This window comes from Buteo buteo, chromosome 18, assembly GCF_964188355.1.
Source record: "Buteo buteo chromosome 18, bButBut1.hap1.1, whole genome shotgun sequence".
NCBI lineage: Eukaryota > Metazoa > Chordata > Aves > Accipitriformes > Accipitridae > Buteo > Buteo buteo.
This window is the reverse complement of record NC_134188.1, coordinates 2,026,775-2,046,772: the sequence shown is the minus strand read 5'-3', so window position 1 is coordinate 2,046,772 and position 19,998 is coordinate 2,026,775. Positions and strand designations below refer to the sequence as shown.

The window sequence follows — 19,998 nt, the reverse complement described above, 5'->3', positions numbered from 1 at the left end:
GGGGATTCTGGCAGAACGGCTGGGTATAACGGTTTGTTCCAGTGCACCCACTGGAAGCAGTTGCTGGTGGGTGTTACAGCGGCGATCGGCCTCTTTCAGCACTTGTTGACTGTTAGGGTACTAAACAAAATCCGCGCTGTTACTTCGCGTTTTGCTTTTAAAGCCGCTTTACAGAAATGCATGCTGAGAAGGAGCAGGCGTTGCAGTACGGACGGCAATTTTGGCTGGCTCGCAGTTCTGTAGGCAGGCGCATGTTATTCCCTCCGCCTGCCCTGGGAGCGCAGGGGCTCGATTTCTGGGAGTGCAACTGGCAATCTTACCGCTTTCATAACGGATTTGTAGGTCAGGAGTAATATTGTTGTTCACTTTATTGGTGCCGGCTTGAACCTTTCACCTATAAATTTTATTTTCTTCTTTATTACTACTTGCGCCCAAACGCCGGGTTTATCAGGCTCGCTGCTTGCTCGGTACACCGACTGCTCCGGGGATGTGTTGTGTTTCCTCAGCTTTGTTCAAACCCGAGCAGAAACACATCAGGAAACCTTTCGAAAAGAGATTCTTTTCTGACGGCTGAAAAAGTGTTACTGCCTTAATAACTACATCGGTGTCTGACAGTTGCCGATGGTCGTCTGGAGCTAAATTCTAATGTGTTTGCACGGCCAGTATTTCCCTGCTCTACAAAACTATTCAGAACGCAAAACGAGGCGGCTGCCCTGAAGTTTTCTGCTTTACAGGATTTAAGCAACTATCCACAGAAAGGCAAAATGCACAAAACCACAGCTGCCTCTGTTTGTTCGAGTGGAAAACTTGATCCGATATTGAAACGCTTACCCATATGCGTTTTACTTCATTTATTAGCTTGTAATTAAATAAATCAGCAACAGAAATTAAAATCTAAATCACAAAAGGTAATTATCCAGTGTATTTCAAGTGCATTTTCAAATATATAATTCCAATATTCAAGCGTTATTATATAAGCAGAATCCAAATTTCTTTTGAATATATTTAAATAACATTTCAAGTATATTTATGGAATGTTAGAAATAGAACAAGCAATATATATGAAACGAAAAATGTAAACTTGTTAAGTTCAGACACTTCAGAAGACAATTAACAAAAGTACCGTGATAAAATCTACCTTTTTAAATGGTATCTTCTCTTTAGCAGAAAATGTCCTTGAAGTATCCAAAATGGCAATTTAACTTCCGTTCACCAAATCACAAAACACCAACATCCACAATTTCAAAGACAATGTGTGATCACAATATTTGATACAAATTAAAAGGTACATTAGGGTTTGTTCAGGTGGCATATCCAAATAGCTTTTACTCACAGAGGGCTTACAGAAAAATACCGGGGTTTGTTATAATCCGTTGGTACCGTTTCTGGGCAGAATGGTCACAATCGTGTCAAATTACGGCCAATTTTCCCTTCCAGGTAACACACTTTCTTTCTTTCTTTTTTTTTCCCTCCTTTTTTTTTTTTGTTTTTTTTTTTTTTTTTTTTTCCCACGGGGAACTGCAAAACTGTGACGAGGGTAAGAGGAACGATACTTGCTGTTCTTATTTGCCGTTCTTTGTGAGGAGCCTAAGCTATATTCCTTTTTAAAAGAGACCCTTGTTTGCATTGCCAAGTTGAAAGCTTTGACTTTTCGAACGGGCAGCTTAAACCTCGCGGGGAAACGAGCGGATCTGTCGGTCGGGCCGGCGCCGCGGCCACCCCCTAAAGTTTCTCCAAACTTTTCGGGTTGGTAAGTATCTCCCTAGCCAGTCGCCACGTTTGTTTGGCCGCGTTTTCCAGGGCCGAGTGGGGTTTGCCCTGAAAGAGGTCTAAGTTGGGCAAGAAGTAGTGCGGGCACCTCCGGCACTGGAGGCAGGAGATGAGCTGCAGTAAAATCCCGTTGAGCCGGTCCCCCAGGCACGACTCGTCCCAGTCCGACTCGCGGGGATGCTTTTCGCACTCGTAGGAAACCAGAGTCTTCATGTGGTAGTTGTTGAGGGGCTGGCCCGGCAGCTCCAGGTGCCGGTCCCGCAGGGTTTTGAGGATGGAGAGGCATTTCTTCCTGCAGCCGCCCATCTGCAGTCTGTTCTCGGCTTCGGCGAACTGCAGCACCCAGGCATCGCTCTCGGCCGAGCTCTGCTTGCCGGCCAGCGAGTGGCACTCCTTGGAGAGGAGGTTGAAGCCTTCTGCCTTGACCTCCGCCACCCGGTTGGGTCCCGGCCAGGGGATGTGGGGGAGCGGCCAGTGGGCAGCGCTCCGCGGCCAGATGCCGGTGCACTTGAACGCCGGCGTGATCTGCACCACGTACCGGTCCCGGATCCGCAGCTTCACCTCGCTGGTGTCCGCCACCATCTTTACCACGTCCCTGTAACTGCACTTATCCACGGCTTGGGCCACCAGGGTCTGGAACCGGGAGCGGATCTTGCGGGCGGAGAGGTAGCCGGAGGCCGTGATGAATTCCACCCAGAGGGACATGCTCCGCTTGCGCCCGTCGCTCAGCTTCAGCACCGCGCAGCCCGGCAAGGAGCCGTCGTCCACGAAGTTGAAGACGCCCATTTGGTTCAGGTAGAGCACCACTTCGAACTCGGTGGGGGAGATGACCTCCAGCCCCTCGTAGCGGTTGTCCATCTCGTTGAGGGAGCTGATGAAGCGGGGCTCCTGCACCTCCACCTCCTTCAGCACGTCCGACACCACTTTGCAGACTTCCCGGATGGTTTTGGCGATGGCGGCTTTCCTGGCTTGGCATTTCTCGTTGTAGTATTTATTCAGGTGGTACACCAGCTTGGCCTGGGCCGCGATCATGTTGGGGCAGAGATCCGGATTGTACACCGGAGTCTCGCAATAGGCTGTGGGATCCAATGCGGCTGCTAGGGCTGGAGCCAACTTCAGAGGAGAAACGGGCTGCCGCACTCTGAAACGGAACAAAATGGGTGGGTTTTTTTTTCAAAATGCGCCGGGGCTGCTGCTCCTCAGATGCTCTCTTCCTGCTTTTTTAGATCAGCCGTCTTGAAGTGTGTGTGGCTGGGGGGGGGGGGGGGGGAGGCGGGGGGGCGGGCGGGGGAGCGGAGGGGGCGATATTTTTCCTCCCCCTTTTTTTAAAGGGTCCGTGAGTGAGAGGAAAGCATCGAGGGCTGCACCTTCCCCAGCAGCAAGAAAAAACAAAAGTTGCACTGAGACACAGCGAGGCTTCCAGTAGTCAAAATAATAAAAACCTCTTCGTATTTATTTATGTTTTCCCGTAGTAATCACTCTGTGTGTGTGTGTGCGTGTGCGCGGGGTGGTTAATCAGACGGTGGAAAAAAGTGCCGTGTGTGTGTGTGTGTGTGTGTGTATATGTCAGAAGAAGCTGGCTGTTGGTTTGTATAAGAGCCCAGATGCACTCGTGTGGAAATTATAAAGGCAGGGCCAGGCAGGCGGGCGGCCAATCGCCACTGGGCTCGTCACTGCAGCCTCTTTCAGCTCCAACCCGGCTAATTAATCCCTCTCCGGGAGATAGATATGTATACACAGGCACACACACACACACACGCACACGCAGGCACATATAGAAAGGTAGAAGGTTACTGGCAGAAAAACCCGCCCCGGTCATCCGTTCAGCTCAGAAACCAAGAGAAAGCGCTCTCCTTCGGGTGTAACTCGAAGGGTTATTGCCGTTTCGAAAAGGACTTGGCAAAACCGCGCCGAATCCCTGCGTGGCTCTCCCCACGGCCGAGACGCGGACGCAGGTGTATTCCCGGGCGTCCAGCAACCCGGGAGCGACGGAGCGGGCTGGCCCCGGCAGGAGCAGGGGCGTAAATTCATTAACTCACCCTCGGCGGCACATCCCGCCGTCCTTTCCTCCTGATAGTTGCCTCTAACTGCGAGCCAGAAGTTGGCGGGGTTGGGTTTTTCGGGTTTTTTTGTTGTTGTTGGTGTTTTGGGTTTTTTTTTTCCTCTCGTGAACCGGCCAGATTCACGGCAAATGTAGCGGCCTTTGGAATAAAATATTACGCAAAAGTCCGCGATTCGTGTTGTTTTAAAAGATCTTCTGACAGGCTCTAATCCGTTTTGAGGTTTAACGCGTTTCGGCGTTGTCTCTGCCTTGCTTTTTTGTGTTTGTACCTTGTGAAGGGAGAATCAATCGCTAAACGCGTGTCAGGTCTTTTTCGCGTTCCCTCCAGAAATCAAGTAGCAGATATGAACGGTAAATCTCATCTGCCAATTCTCGCCTTCGTTTTTATGTTCCGTATAGCGCTCCAAGACGTTGTGAAGAGTGCATGTTCCTCTGCTTTTTCAGGCGCACTAGAAGTATCTAGTCATTGCAAACCCGGGCGATTTCTCGTATAGCGAGAGCCCCGCCAGCGAACTGCCTGTAGTGGATGCGCACACGGGGAGGGATGCTGGCAATGCCTGCAAACGTGCCGGCACTCCGCTAATCTGACACTTCGGGCCTTCGTGTGTGTGTGGTGTGTAATTAGCAAATCTCTCCTTCCGTATTTAAGTGTTAGCAATCGGGACCTTTATTTGCAAATAAGCTGGAGTGGCAAACTCTTCTGCTTTGCAGCATTTACTGAGCTTCACTTCAAGAGAACCTTTTTTTTTTTTTTTTTTTTTTTTTTAAGAAAAAAATAAACCCGCGAAGCTTTTAATCGCTTGGAATCTCTAAGCTACTGCCCGCTTACTCATTCTTAAAGTAACTGTCACAGGCATATCCACCGCGAAGGAGAAGCCACACCGCAAAGAACATTCCACGACATTTATTCAACGTCTTAATGCGACCAACTTTATTGCGCGCAGCGAAGAATTTCTGCCTTCGGGCTTGGCTGCTCGGGCTGGCGTTCACACGGGGGCTCCCGGTGCCGCTTCCTAGGAGGAAGCTGCTGCGGGAATCCCGTCCTGCCCACCCGTGAAGCAGGGCCGGGGGGGCCTCGCTGAAAAAAAAAAACCTGCCGGTGACAGCCAGGTCGTCCCCGAGAAGCTTTTCCGTCTCCCCGGCGGAGGAGCGGCCGCTTTCTGGCTCTTTCGGCCCAAAGACGAGCGAGTTCCCTCCTTGCCTTTTCTCCCTCCTTCGCGTCCTTGCCCGGCCCGGGACACGCGTGGGTTTAGCCCCCGTCCGAGGCTGCCGCCTCCTCCATCCCTCCCTCCATCCTTCCCTCCCTCCATCCCTCCCTCCCTCCCTCCATCCCTCCCCGGGGAACCTGCCGCGGGGGCCGGCCCTCTCCCCCCCTTTCCTCGGGCCGATGTCGGGGGAGGGGGGGACCGGGAGTGGGGGGGGGGTCCTGCCTTCAGCCGCGGAGCAGGGCACGACCGTGCGGAGCGGGGAAAAGCGGCGAAGTTGGGTCCAAGTCCGGCGGGCGGCACCCAGGGACCGCCCGGGGCGGGGGAAGGCTCACGGCGGTCCCGGACCCCGGTCCCGGTCCTGGTCCATGGTCCTGGTCCCAGTCCCAGTCCCAGTCCCAGTCCCCGGTTCCCGGTCCCGGTCCCGGTCCCGGTCCCAGTCCCGGTCCCCCCTCTCGTCCCCTCGGCGGCGGCGGAGCCGGGATGGTCCGGAGGAGGGTTCGGTTATTTTTTGCCCCCCCCTCCCGTGGGTTTCAGCTCAGTAAATCCGGTTGCAGAAGGCAAAAGGTTGGAGATTTCAGGTGCCGGTACTCTTTATCTTCCTAACGTGGCAGACGTAATTTAAATAAAAATCGCGCCTTGTATCCTAAATCGGAGCTTTGGGGTGCGTGGTGCTGAGTTCCACCCGGGATACCCAGCAGTGCCCTGCTGTGGGGGCTGGGGGAAGCATTAGCCTTGGCTTTGGCCGGGTGACGTTTAGCCCTAAAGGCTGCTATTAACTCCGCTACATCACTTCGTTTCACACCTACGCAGCAAAGATTTGATAGTTGGAAGATTTGTGGGTTTAGGCACCGCTGACACCGGTCAGCCGCTGAAATGTGACTGCCAAGGTGACCCGGTCGTTTAACGTGACAAGAAGTCGGTGGTTTGGTTTGGCTTCTGAAAATGATTGTCAATCTGACTGTATGTGATACAAAACACGAATATTTTCGAAGCTTCTGACCACTTACTGCGGTTAGTTTTTCTCTGTGGTTATTAATGTGTCCTTCATAAATTATAAAAGGAAGGAACACCTTTTCATCACTGAGTTTTATTTGTATACGTATTGAGTTGTTCTGGAAAATTGAGATTAAAATCACCTCATTAAAATGATGATTGATCATTTGTCATGATAATGGTACCATATGATATTGGTGACTTTTACCGAATTACTGTTTTCTAGATATTTTCCCCCTAATTAGGGGGTACTACAGCAGCATTTGTTGAACTCCCCTTGTTATTTCAAAGCTTTCAAACTACAGTGCCTTGTCACGTAGCGCTCGTGTTAGCCAAAAAGCCAAATGGTGTTGAAAATCTTTGACTGCAGGTACCCGCCCATGCCCCCAAAATGTAATTTGGGGGGAAAAAAAACCCCAACAAGCCAAAAACAAAACCCAACAAAAAAAAAAGAAAGTTGCCATATATAAATTTCACCAATATTTCCTTTCCATATGGTGAAAAGTGTCAGTTAAAATGCACGTGCAGATGCATATACACCAAAAGTGCTTGCATTGATATCACTTTATAGTTCTTATTATATAGTGATAGTTCTTTCATACACAACTGCTCATGAATTTTAAAGTTTTATTTTTTAATATCTGCCTATTGCGCTAGGGAGCTAGGAAAAAAAAATGAAGCTGAGTTGATTAAATTATTTATCCCTACTGCTGAAGTGAGTTTGAAGGCTCGTTGAATGTATCTGATTTCTTGGCTTCTCTTTCTCCCCTTCCCCCTCAATTCATCCTGGTTATTTCATCCATATCATCCTGCCAGCAACAATAAATTTACTTTTTTTCAAGTAGGAAAACTAAAGACAGATATTTGTGCCGCGTTTGCTTTAAGTGTCAGATTATATAAAAATAGGCAGCATCATTTTTTTGGTGATAGAAGTTGATGGTACCTGCAATTTTCTGTATTATTATTTGTAGTTTACTTTTTGACTACACTTTCAAATTTAGGAACAAAAGAAAAGTTAAGTTTAAATGTAAGTTGCTATAGTGTTTACAAAAGTTCAGTTTTAATGACACTGTACCTTTCATTACTTAGATTTTTTTGGATATAAGTTTCTGTATCATTAGGTATGCGAACATTTTTCTTCCATTATCTACAGCTTTCTGCAAATGTTTTTTTACATTTTTTGAAAAAAATGTGATATAGCTCCTTTTTGCAGTGCACAGTTAGCATGCATTAGTGCTATACTTAACGTGTATATGTATTCTCTTCCCATTAAAAATAAAAAAAAATGTGGAAAGAGTTTGCATTAGTGTTGGGCTTCGTCATCCTAGGTCTTACGGATGAACTGTTAATGCTTTAAATTCCTCTAATCTGCAATCTGTTAAGGGGAAAAAACAGTAATTGATTTGTTTTCTTTAAAATGTTACATCTCAAAAGTAAACATGGAGCTTGCACAACTGTAATTTTAGCTACAACTGCAGAAACACTCAAGCAGGGAAAAAATGCATTGAATTATTCATTTGGTTCACTTCTCCATCAGCTTCTCCAAAGCCAGACATTCCTTAAAGTACAACGTTTTATTTAAGCAGTCCAACACTGGGTTTTTTTTTTAAAAGATCTCCTGCTTGGAGAATGCTCTTTTCTGCTGAACTGCGAGAGGAGTGTGGAATCAGCGGGGATTAGCGCCTTTTAATCTACTACATCTGTAGTGGGTCATCCAACACTGCAGAACTCTCATTACTCTCTCATGCTGTATATGATTAAATGACTGAAAATATTCAATGTTGACCTTGAAAATAAAGCTGTATGTGTTGGATGAGCAGCTTCCGCAGACTTCATGTCTAAACTAACCTTTCCCCTTGGTAACTTCGAGCCCTGGAATACGTTGTCTGAGAGACAACTAGAGCATTAGGAAATGTAAGTAAGTCGAAACTGAAGCGTGGGAGCGTTTGAAATGCATCATTATATAAACCATGGCATCACTCAGCTTGTTCGTGCTATGTTTTAGGAATAACCCAACATCTTATTAGCCCAGGCGAGATGGGAGGGTGGCATGTCTTGACCATGCTTGGTTTTGTGACTGGTGTTTTTCTGCAAGCTGGTTTCATACCAGCTAGCAAACTAAACTACATCATCTTGTAGGTAGCTGCTAGAGCTGTTGAAATCAGCAGAAATCATGTTGCTTAACATCTTTGAACACTAGCCTATGTAAAGCTATAAGTAAGCACTGTCTTTTCATATACAGCTTGTCACGTTAGGTGTTTATTACTCATTTTCATGCTGCCAATACTTCGGGCACGTTAAGTCCCTCTAACTCAAAAAGAATCTTGTCCTCTCCCCTTACTGTAGCCTGGGTATGGTAAATTACCTGTGTAACTCACTTTATCTTGATTTAGCTATAAAAAGACATGCCTAACATATTTCAATGCAGACTTCTATTTTTTAATGTAGTGTATAGCTCTCCAATATTTTCTTTCCAAATAATGGTGAAGGGAGGAGTTGAGTGAGTTGATCGTGAGTGATTAATACGTTTCATTGAACCTTATGAAGGCCCTGATCCTGCCAACGCACACATGGTTACCGAAACATTCAGCTGGTTCTGGTGAGGTCATGGGCTTCTTTAGGCTCACAGTTAAGTGCATGGGCAGTGATTTGCAGGATCAGGGCCAAAGCAGGATAACACTTGGAGATTAACGTTTGAATAGGGCAAAATACGGTGTGCCTTTAAAATGGCTAGTGCATCAAATACATGCGTCGGTGAGGAAGTATATTTTTGGCCCAAATACCTTCTCTTCTGTCAAGCAGAACTTCCCTATTAATTTCATTGTGTTTTAGCGATAGCGTTGAATTAGCTTCTTGAGGAAGGGCAGTGCTGTTTTGTCCATATTTCGACAAGATGCTCCCACAAAAATGCTTTCCCTAATCTGCTCTAAAGCCTTTAGGAGGAGGGCGAGGTTGGTTATTCAGAGAAATGAGTGGAAGATTGTGCTTTCAAAATCGCTATTAAAACTGTGTTTTTCTTGTACTTTTGCATATTTGGGACTGTTTCTGTAACTCCCAAAAGGTACAGAATCTTTTAACAGCCTTAAATATAAGCAACCTACTTGCTAAAAGTAACTAACTTACTCATTGTTCCTAAGAATATCCTAGCTATAACTGTAATACAAACTTGTCAACCAACTTATTATTTAAGGAAGAAGGGGAGAGATCTGTTCAGGAAAAACTTGATACTTAGTTCTTTTGGGCTCTAAAATGTATTGATTTGCCCACCACCGCTCTGAACTTTTTTTCTTAGCTGGTGGAACCTTGTCATTGTAGAGCGCAATATTTTATTTAGGGGGGAATTGAATCTCTTATTAAGAGCAACAAATCACTCTAGTTCTCCTCTTACTTGGGTTTGAAAATTTAACCTAGACCACCTACTGTCCTTCCTACTTTTCCCTACCATTTTTTCAGCCCAGCTCAAGGACAGAATATACAGAACCGGATCCTTTGCGGCATAGTGCCGGTGTCACTGAAATGAGAAAGACTACAGAAATAATACGTGGTCTTGTAATTTCATAAATCTTCAGTACAATTGTTGAAAGAGAAATACTAGCTGCTTGTGGAAATATTTGTTTATCTTACAGGAATGTTACTATGGATTTTTCTTAATAGTAGAAATAGATTTTGCCTTTTGGGCATGTTATCGTTTGTAATACATTAGTGCCATTGAAAAGAAGAAAAAAAATTACAGCGTATCTGTTAGGGTAGTGACAATGTTTTCTCTTAAGTCTCCTTAGTTTTAGATGAGGCAAAGGAGATATCTCTATTAGTTCACATTTCTGAATCTTCTTTATTTACAGTTTCTGTTGATACGGAATAAGTATTTTGTAAAATTGAAGGAAAATTCCAGGAAAAAGATTTATTTTTAAATTTTTTTTTCCCCACACTGGCTTTAATGTGGTGGATTTTCTTACGTTGTGTGGCATACTCAGAATACATGTCAAAAATGGATTGTGAGTATATTCTTTACTACTTTTTATTTGGTCATTACGGTGGTAATTTCAAAGTTATGCAATGTGTACAGGCCTACTAAGAGAGAGGTTACTGTGATCAACGTGATTCTGTCTTATTTTCAGTAAATGTTTTGCCATCTCTATTTCTTGCTTTCTTCTGCAAATTATTTCCAGGAATGAACTGGCTAATTTTGGCTTCAATTATTTAAAATAACCTTATCAAAAGGAACACTTAACAAGTGCAGCACTCCTACTAGCCCTCTGAAGCACAGAAGAGTATATGGCACGTGCTAGGTTGTGCTGTAATGCGTGCAATTTTCAGCTACACTTCAAGAGATTGCTTCTTTAAGTAGGTAAAAAATGACAGCAAGTGTGTCGGACAACAGTTTTCTCATTATATTCTGTGAGTACATTCATTATGTATTATTAGTCCTTAATTGTAAAGATAAAATAATATAACCATTTATCTTGGCAAGCCCATTATTTATAATCTGTACCTTACAAAATTGTGTGGATCTTGTGGATGTTTCCTTCTGCACGTACTGTTCAGATTTTTGGCACAGGAGAAGAGAAAAAACTTTTCAGGTTAAATTTATAACTCACCTAATCCACTCTTGGTGGGCAAACCACGTGTCTTGATAGGGTAAGAGAAGTCCTCTCTCCATCAGCCCCCCAAAATTCAGTTCTTCATTTGTTTTGTTCACCACGCTGCATTAACATGGTTTTCCCTTGTGTGCATCTGCCAGTGTACAATTTAGCCACGGGCATCTGTAGACCTTGTGGTGATCAGTATTGCAGGCAAAAGCCATATGTGTTTAAATAAAAAAAAAATCTCTTTATTTCATTTGCTGTTTTAACTGGATGGATAACTTTTGTGCCTCAAGACAGAGGAAGAGAAAATACAGAAATAATTAATTGCCTCTATTCTTGAGGCAGTTTCATTTTCCCTCTCCAATATGGAATGCTTGTCAGCTTCCCTGATAAATGACTGCATGTATTTGCATAGATTTTACATTAACACAAAAATTAGTTTTATTTGTGAAAAACTAGTTTACATAATAATGCAAAAATCTAGCATTATAGATTATGTTTCCGAATTTGAGAGACTGGAGAAATGAGGTTTTTTTCCTTCTTCTTTTTTTTTTTTTTTATAAATTGTTTGTTTGTAATGTCAAGGCATATTAGTTTTTAGCTTTGTATTTTGTTTCTGTAAAACTAACCAAATCAGGGTCTTTTAATGTGTATAAATCATTTTTTTCAGACTTTCATAGATTTAATAATTGATGGTAGTATGAAAATGACTTTCATAGACTTTTACACATTCCATTTATTAAATACACCCTTAAATACATTTGCAAAATCTCATGGAACTGTTTTGAAAAAAAAAAAAAAAATTCATGGCAAACTTAACCATTAAGTACACTGTAAGAATACACTTTAAGTTTCTAATGCTGCTGTTAAAATAGTGCTCCATCAGGTATTCTTTCCAAGCATTAATGTACTGCATTAGCTTGTATGCCAGCGTAGGACTATTTTTTTTTTCTCTATCTAATAACCTGTCTCTTTTAAGTAATTAGGCATTCCTAGCTTGAAGTGACAGTACTATACCTCTAGTTAAAAACTGTGTTTTATTCGCCATTTGTCATGTCTGTAAATAAAATTTACAAATCAGTCAGTCTGAAATATCTTTGAAGGAAAATATACTGCCCTAATTTTGAGCCAATTGTCGTTATTTTCAAGTGACATGAATTGGATGTTTGCTCCTATAATAAAGCTGGTGTCTTGTTGTCTAAAGGCAACTACTAATTGTGTATCAGCCCATTCTCCACGCCGAAGAAAAATACAGATGCATTCACTGCTGCTGTTTCATGCTGTATAACAAAAAGAAAATATTGCTCCTTATGAAGCATGCTATACTTGATGGCAACTTAAGGTAAAAGAGTGCCTTTGCCACTTCTTGAATCTGGGACACCCTAGGTGCCAGCTGTCACTGCTCAGCTAATGATGACAAATGCCCCTCTCTATGCAGATTGCAGAGCTTGCAGGCTGCTATGAAAGGCAGCCAGATTACCTTTCTTCAGATAGTAACTTAACCTTTTAAACTCAAGTGTCAGAATGAAATTATTAGCTGGGATAGTTTCAATATCTGTTTCTTTAAAAGAGAAAAAAAAAAAAAAAGAAAAGAAGAAGGCAGTGACTTCAAATAATACCATAGCAGCTCGTATTCACAAATTGTTCACGCTTCTCTGATGTTTTAAAAATAGGAAATTGCTGCCACTGTGCCTGTGAGCACTCTGTGGAGTTTGCTGGCGCTGAATGCATGAATACTGAAGCTGACCTCTCGGTTGCACTACACGGAAACGGGGCCAAGCGGGCCAAATTCTGCCCTTGCTTACATCCGCCCAGCGTTACTGATGCACAGACAGATCACAGGTTAACTGGTGCTATTTATAATAGACCTTAATTGATCTTGCATATTGCGGACATACTCGGCTCTCTCCGTGACAGTTCATGTTACCGCTCTGAGTCTATGCACCTCAGTTAGAGTCCACTGTATCAAAATAACCGGGTATTTATTTCGTGGGTACGAGCGGTTTCACAGAACTTGGCGCCATGTGGTTAATATTAAGTTACTAATTGAAATATATTCTTCAGTCAGAGTTTTGGAGTTACGTTCTGGGTTTTCTTGGAAGTAGCTAACAGACGTGAGGATATTACATAGTTCCCTAACAGCACGTCAGAAGCGTAACACAGTATGAGCACTGTATATGCCACCTCAATGCGTAGGTGCTTTTTGAGCGTGTACACATACGTGTGTCTGTTAATTTTAAGTGGGTCTAGTTGTTTGTCTTTATACACTTGAATACAGAAGTAAATAGACACATGGCCATTCGTATCAATATGCGTACACATGCCTACGCATGTAGCATCCAAACAATATACATTTCCATGTTCACATTGAAATAGTGACATATATGAGCATATTTAACTTGCACGTTATATTTGCCATTAAATCAGTCCGTACAGTGAACTGTATACGAATATCAGTTTCCCTCCGAGTAAAGCGTAGTTTTATTACATTAAACAAGTAGCTCCAATATTTTCACATGATCAAATCAGTGGGCAGTAATAGAAAACTACAGAAAAGATGTGAAAAGGCATTTAATAAGAAGACCAGGATCACTATGGTATAGGGATGCAAAGAAGCAGATAACAAGAATAGGAAGAAAAAAATGTGCATTTGGTGTGAGATTGGAATGTCCCAGACAGAAGATAGTTGTTATGATTGGCAGAAAGTGCAGGAGGCAGAAAAAAATGAGCGAGTTTACAGAGCAAAGTTAAAATCAGATCAATGTTGCAATAATTGTAGCATGGTTGGTTCTGTAGTAATCATTAAAGGAAAGGTAATCTGATCCATGAACATAATGTTAATTAATACTCTTTTCTCCAGGAAAGAATAGATCTGATTGCTGATATGTGCGTTCTCAAAGAGCTTCAGTCAGTACTTACCTCTTTTGGTAATATACTGTATGAAAGGGAGGTGCTGGTTAATATTATATTAGAAATGTTTCCTTTTAAAGTTTGGGGAAGAATGTTTGGTTTTGCCTGTGCATAAGTACATTAAATTTTAACAACTGGTTTGTTTTGCTTTGCTTTGTTTTTTTTCTTTAAGTCATTATGTTCAAAGTATTTAAAACTATACACATTTCATTATTTTGAGCAAGTGTAGCACAAACTGGGAAATATAAAAGACAAAGATCTAGTGTTTCATACTCAGCTTTCTCAGCTTGTTGGTTGAATAGGCATCAAATGAAGTCCAATGCCTATACAAAAGAAATGTTCCTTGTTTGGATTTGCCCCATCTGTGTCATCTGGTGGCTTATGCAATAGGAGGTGTTATCACATGAATCCAAATGCACAAGCCAGTTGTTTTATGGACTCTTTCTGTGCTTGGAGGAGTTTATAAGTTGCCCACTCTATTGTGTGTCACTCCCAGATGACACGTGTGCATTCTGCTGAGCATATTTTGGGGGTAATTATAACTAATGAAGCCTGGTACACAGCTTGTTCGCAGAGTGATTTATTCTGCTCCTGTCTGATTCCTGAGAGTTCTGTAAAACGGTTATATTGTGTCTTCCACTTTGGACATGTATGGGAGCATGTGGTATTGGGTCCATCTGAGAAAATTTGGTATTCAGTGTACCACAGACTAATTACAAAGATATTGGCTGGGTACATCTGTTTAAAAATATAGGGGCAAACTGAAATTCTAAATGGGATCTTTAACTTTAGGGGTATTGACTTCAGTATGGCTCTTGTTTAGTCGTTTACTCTTCCCAGACCTGCAGTAACCCACTTAGATGGACTGCTGTTAAATGGCTCAGAGTTCCTCTGAACCCTGTGCCTTAAGGTTAGGTTCCCTTTGTACCTTTTAGCAAAGCACATTTTGTTACGCAGTTTGAGTTCTGATAACTGATGATACTTTGTGGAAAGATGGGTTTAAAAGTTGGGAAGGAAATATCTTGTAGCTTTGCAGGTTTCAGAAAGAAACAACAACAAAAATCATTACTGAAGCCTGGGTGTCAAGCTTTATTTAACCTTAGATGTACCAGTCTCACCCTAATTTGTCTTGGCTTGCCAGTCTCTCAGGCAAGTAGATCCACTGACATTAGTGGGACTCATCCTCTGTATGAGAAGTACTTATACTTTTTTTTTTTCCAGGATGGTTTTAAAAATCTTTTTTCCAAGGCGCTAACATACCTCTGAAGTCATGAAGTAATGGAGCACACAGAAGCTGCAGGGTTTGTCACTTCATCTACCAGATTCACAGATATCCAAGCAGGCTGGATGTTTTTACAAGTATCTTGGCATTCGTGTTCAGTAATAATAGTCTTCAATTATGTCTGTCTTCAGTTTTATCAGCTTCTGCCATCTTCACCTTCTAACTCTGTATCCAGATTAGAAAGACTTTTGCATCTTCTTTTTTTCAGTGCTTAAACAAAATTTTCATTCCCAGAAAAAAAAGGAGAGGTTAAAAGTTATAGCACTGCTCATAGGAATGGGAGAAGAGAGATAAATACTTACTTTGGTACACATTTCATAAGTAGCATTTTGTAAGGTTGGAAAACAACTGCTTAGTTCACACCCTTCCTACCAGCTGCATGAGTAGAACAGTAGCTTTACTGAGAATGAATTATTGTTTTCAGCTGTTTTTGTGAAAACAACCTGGGGTGTGCTCAATACATTAGCAGCATGGTGGGCGAGAAGATACCCCTAGTTCTCAGAAGTGAAGCGTATAAAATGACATCCCTCAGGTAAGCATGTTAAGCAAGAGGATGTGGTCATGGCAGAGCTGAAGTTTGTCTGTGGCCTAACCTGTCCCAGCAGTGAAGTTTATCATATCAATAGCATTTTTCAAAACCAGTACTTTCACTGGGAAAGAAAAGGAAACAAAAGAAAATTTCAACTTCATTTTTATTTTCCTAACCATGAAGACAAAAGTGGACAAGTCTGTCAGTGACTTCATTCCTTCTCCTGAGTTTGCGTGGAGCATGTTCTCCTAGTAAGAGTTTGTGGTGTTATATACCCAAGAATGATAACCATCAGAAGGTAAGGGTGTTGGAGAAAAGCTGTTTGTATAGAATGGGTGTGAATACACCTGTGTGTAATGTGTGTGGAGAGACATGCAATTTGTAAAGTGACTGGTTTGCTGAGAACAGTTGTATCGTAATGTAGCAGTTACGCTTAAGTTGTTTTAAATAAACAGAATTTGGTTTTGGACTGTGGCAGTGAGGATGTTTAGCTTTATGCTTTGTTCTGGATTTCCTCTGTATATAAAAGCGTGTTCTGAGGACAATTTTTACATGATGATTTATGGCGATATGAAATCTGACCTTGGTTTGGGTTCGCTGACGATTCAGTTGTGATAGGTTTTGACTTTTGGGGTAATGCACGTATTACCTGCTTACCATGCCAGATATTACAAGAGGTTTGCTAAATTGACAACACATACTTATCATTGAAATTCTTAGATAGGATACACCTCACAGATGAAAACCAGAATTTTGCACGTTTTGTAAGGCTTTCTGTTTTTTTTGTTTGTTCTGTGTTAAAGGACCATGACAAACTACAATGACTGGTATATTAGAAAATGCCTAAAAATGAGCAGTTGTTTTCCTTGGAGAAAGACTGTCACGTTTACAGAACAGTTAGCTGGAATTATGTTTTTGTGCTATTAAAATATTGCTGTTGTCAGGTGTAGTTTTGTTTGCTGAGTAATCTACTCATGTTTAGTCAGAATACATCTGTTCTATATAATTTTAAACATTTCATAAAATATTTAAGATTAATGGTCCAAATCAAGCACTAGCTAAAACCATGACGCTACCATGTCATTCTTCTGCGCTGACCAAACTTTTGTTGCATGACCTCATGTCTCATTTTCGTCGGCCTCCGTGAGAGTTTGCATCAGAGCAGAATGTGGCCTTCCAAAAGCCAGGAATTGCAGCTGTAGTTTCATCCTCTGTGCCACTTTCCTTTCTTCTGTAAGCTGCATTCATTTTATTCATTTCCATTCCTTTGTTACTTTACATGAATTCTGTGACAGGAATGACTATTTAAGTCACCTTGAACCTAGAAACTTATTTATGCTGTGCCATGCCAGGGCTAGTGCTTGTGATATGCTTATCAGTTATGGGTAGGTGAAAATCATTTTCCATATGGGTATCTAGAAAATAATAGTAAAATAGTACTCATTAGTACCTACAATGATAACCATTTAGCAGAAATGAGAACCAAGAAGCTGAATTGCTTTTTGGGCAGTAAATTCTTACTTGGTAAGCTGAGCAGTGTTAGGAGCAGATTTTCCTTTCTGCTGGTAAGCTGTGCCCTTCCATTTTCCCTGGTCGTCTCCCAGATTTCTGGGGCCAGGCTGCCTAGTTGGAGCGTCTGTTTTCTGGAAATTCTGAAAAAGCGTTGACGGAAGAGTGTTTGCCATATTCCATATGTGCCGATCAGTCACACAGTGGACATGTCGGACTGCTTGTAAAGCAAATGCTGGCACGTTTTGAATTTAGTGAATGCATAAGGAATTTGAACTGCAACCTCACGCTGCCCCTGTGGTACTGTATGTGATGATCAGTTGTGCAGGCAAAATGATAGTGGCTCAATTAAACCCTCAATTTTTATATCAATTTAATTACCTTTTTACGGCTTTGTGGAATAGGAGAAATAAATCACAAACAAGAAGACAACCAAAAAATACGCTGTGCTTGGGTTAGAAAAAAGAGTGACCAGATGGGCTGAAGACCAGGGCAAAAAGATCCAAGAGAATGAATTTGAAACGGAAGACATTAAAACTTTTCAGGAAAAATTAATTTGAAAACTTCTAATAAAATTTTTTTCCTTGAAGGGAGGGGACTAAAAAAACCGATATAGAGAACCAAAGGGAGAAATCGGAGGACAAATTGTGAAGGAAGAAGTAGTTCTTTGCTTAAAGAAGTTTGAATTAAAGTGGAAACGTGCAGGGTTTTCTTCATATGAAGATAAATACCAGACTAAGCAGAAATCCCAGCTTTAAGGAATCTCTACCTGTGCACCTAGGCACGGTTGGCCCACGTGGTGACTCTGATGTTGTGAATCACGCTGGAAAGTGTCAACGTTTCCCAGGCTTATCCTTGGCTGTGCTTTAACTGAGCCAGCCTCAATGTAGGTGCTGCTTTTGTGGGCAGGAGTCATTGCTTTTTGAAAATGAATAAGGTAATTCTCCAAGAGCTGCTTTCCAGAGCCCCAGACAGTGAAAACAGCAGCCTTTTCAGCATCCTTCACTGACCTAGAGGTTAACCTGTCCAGAGACTTATGAAATCTATACAGTAAGGGCAAGCTTTCTTAGGATGGGAAACAGGATATGTTTGAGAAGAGGGAGACAACAGAGAGATTCCAGAAGTTGAGAGGGAACACGTATAATGAAGTTCATGGCACGTCCTTAAAAGTGTGGGTAATTATATTGACACCTTGGCTGGTATTTCTTTGCCTTCTAAATTAAGTCCTAACGAGTGGAACTGAATGAGACCTTTTTGGATGCACAAACTGCTGAACTTGCTTGTATTGCGCGGTACTGTATGTTCTTAAATTAATGTTACTAAACATGGGCTTAGGAGGCCTTCATTCACAAGCCTACATTATCTGTTATTGGTCTTGTTTAATATTTATAGAGTCACACACATTTCCATGTTGCCTTAGAGAAATAAAAATTATGTGATTCCAGCCTCATTTTACAGTCTAATTTTGGCAAATGCAAGAAATTATGGGGAAAATAAAAGATAGAAAGAAGAGATAGGGGAAAAGGTAAAAAGGTTGTAATAAATAATGCTTGCTACTATATTATGTAGGAAGCTTGTATGTCTGCTTTTTTTTAAAGCCAGTATAAAATGGAATTTCTAGAAGGACAGTGAAGTAGGGAAGAAGTTCTGCCTAGGGGTTAGGACTGGGAGAAGCAACAGTTGAAAGGCAAAGGTAGAAGGTGTGAGAATTAGATTTCCATTCGATGTGAGTTTGTTCAGGTTGGTTGAGGCTGCTGAGAATTCAGAGGCGTTTGAATGAGCTGTAGTGGCTAGTAGGGGTGGGAATATTTCACTGTCCCTGCTCCCAGGTGGGTGAGTTGAAGACAAAATGGTAGGCGAGCTGCCTGTTGCTGTCTGCTAAGTAAGCTAACTGAGCCAAACACTCGTGTTGTCAAGGTTTCCCAGACATGCACAGTTCAGTGCATGAACACAAAACATTCAGCTGCAAAATTTGCGTGTGGATAGGAATGTAGGCTCGATTTCCCGCCTAAGAAAACCCAACAAAAAAATCTTGGCAATCCCGGGCAGGAGGATGATGACATTGGTGTAACATGATAATATGTTATTTTTCAGACGTGGCTGCAGTAACGCATCACGTCACCTTGTTGCAATATTGGGCCTGTAATGTTCTGGTTTTGCTCTTTTGATGTACCCAGTGCTAACACGGCTCTTCAGCTTTGAGAGGTGGGACGCTACATATCCGCGTCTTCCTCTTGTGTATCTTCGTGGACTCATTTGTAAAAATTGCCATTTTATCCAAATACTACCATTCTAGTGTTGCGTTTCATTGATACGTGGTGATACATCAGAAAGTTCACTCATATTTTGTTGAGTGTCGAGTGAAAGACTGATTCATCTTTTTAGTCATATAGGCTGCAAAAGTGTTCAGAGCACTTCATAACTGTTAGGGTGATAACCTGTCTAGAATACCTCTGTTAAGGCAGAAGCACAGAACCAATTATTTATACTTCTGGATTGGTTAAAAATAGTGTTCCTAAGTATGAATTTGTGCCTTTAACAGCAAAAAATATAACCTTTGAGTGGAAGGTCTAAATATCTAATTGTAATAATCAGATATAAGTCCTCGCAAAGATTGAAGTATAAAATATCTGTATGAGCAGATGAAATTCTGGCATAAAAGCTGAGCAGTTTTATGGCTTTTGTGTGACCTTCATGGTAATAATAAGTTGCATGTAGGAGGCGGTCAGTTTTGCACAACCATAATTTGTTTTGTTTGGGGTCTTCTGCTTAGCTGACTGGTAGTAAAAATATGCAAACTCTTTCTTCTTTTTTTTTTTTCTTTATGTGCATGAAGCAAATAAGTTGCAGTGGCCCTAATTCCTGTTATTAAACCTTGTTCATTTATTAATGTTAATCATGAGGTGGTTGTTAACCTGGCTAAAAAGACAGGCAAAGAAATAGTTTTGTGATAAGAAAGCAGCTTTGTCTCAAGTAAGGGACACTGGATGTATTGCTCCGCACAGTACACTTTACAGAAGCACATAGGATCTGTTTACCTGGTTGAAATTCAAATTGTTTTATTATGGTGTCAATTCTTTGGTTTTGGCAGCACTTCTAAAGTGTCTATACACAAAAGGACTACCACAGTGAATGAATGCTAGTGTTGA

General features: G+C 41.9%; 2 protein-coding genes across 3 annotated transcripts in view; one reads left to right on the top strand and one right to left on the bottom strand.

Moving 5' to 3' along the window:
• Window positions 1-19,998, top strand: part of NBEA (neurobeachin) — a 510,817-nt gene that overhangs the window by 352,519 nt on the left and 138,300 nt on the right. The gene's annotated exons all lie outside the window — the stretch shown is intronic.
• On the bottom strand, window positions 1,484-4,689 carry MAB21L1 (mab-21 like 1). The gene has a single exon (XM_075050575.1). It carries the CDS (start codon window positions 2,800-2,802, stop codon window positions 1,723-1,725), a length of 1,080 nt encoding a protein of 359 aa, XP_074906676.1. The 5' UTR covers window positions 2,803-4,689; the 3' UTR covers window positions 1,484-1,722.

What these genes read in the sequence shown, in the direction of transcription:
- MAB21L1 (XM_075050575.1), bottom strand. Translation starts at nt 2,802, where the DNA reads ATGATCGCGGCCCAGGCCAAGCTGGTGTACCACCTGAATAAATACTAC.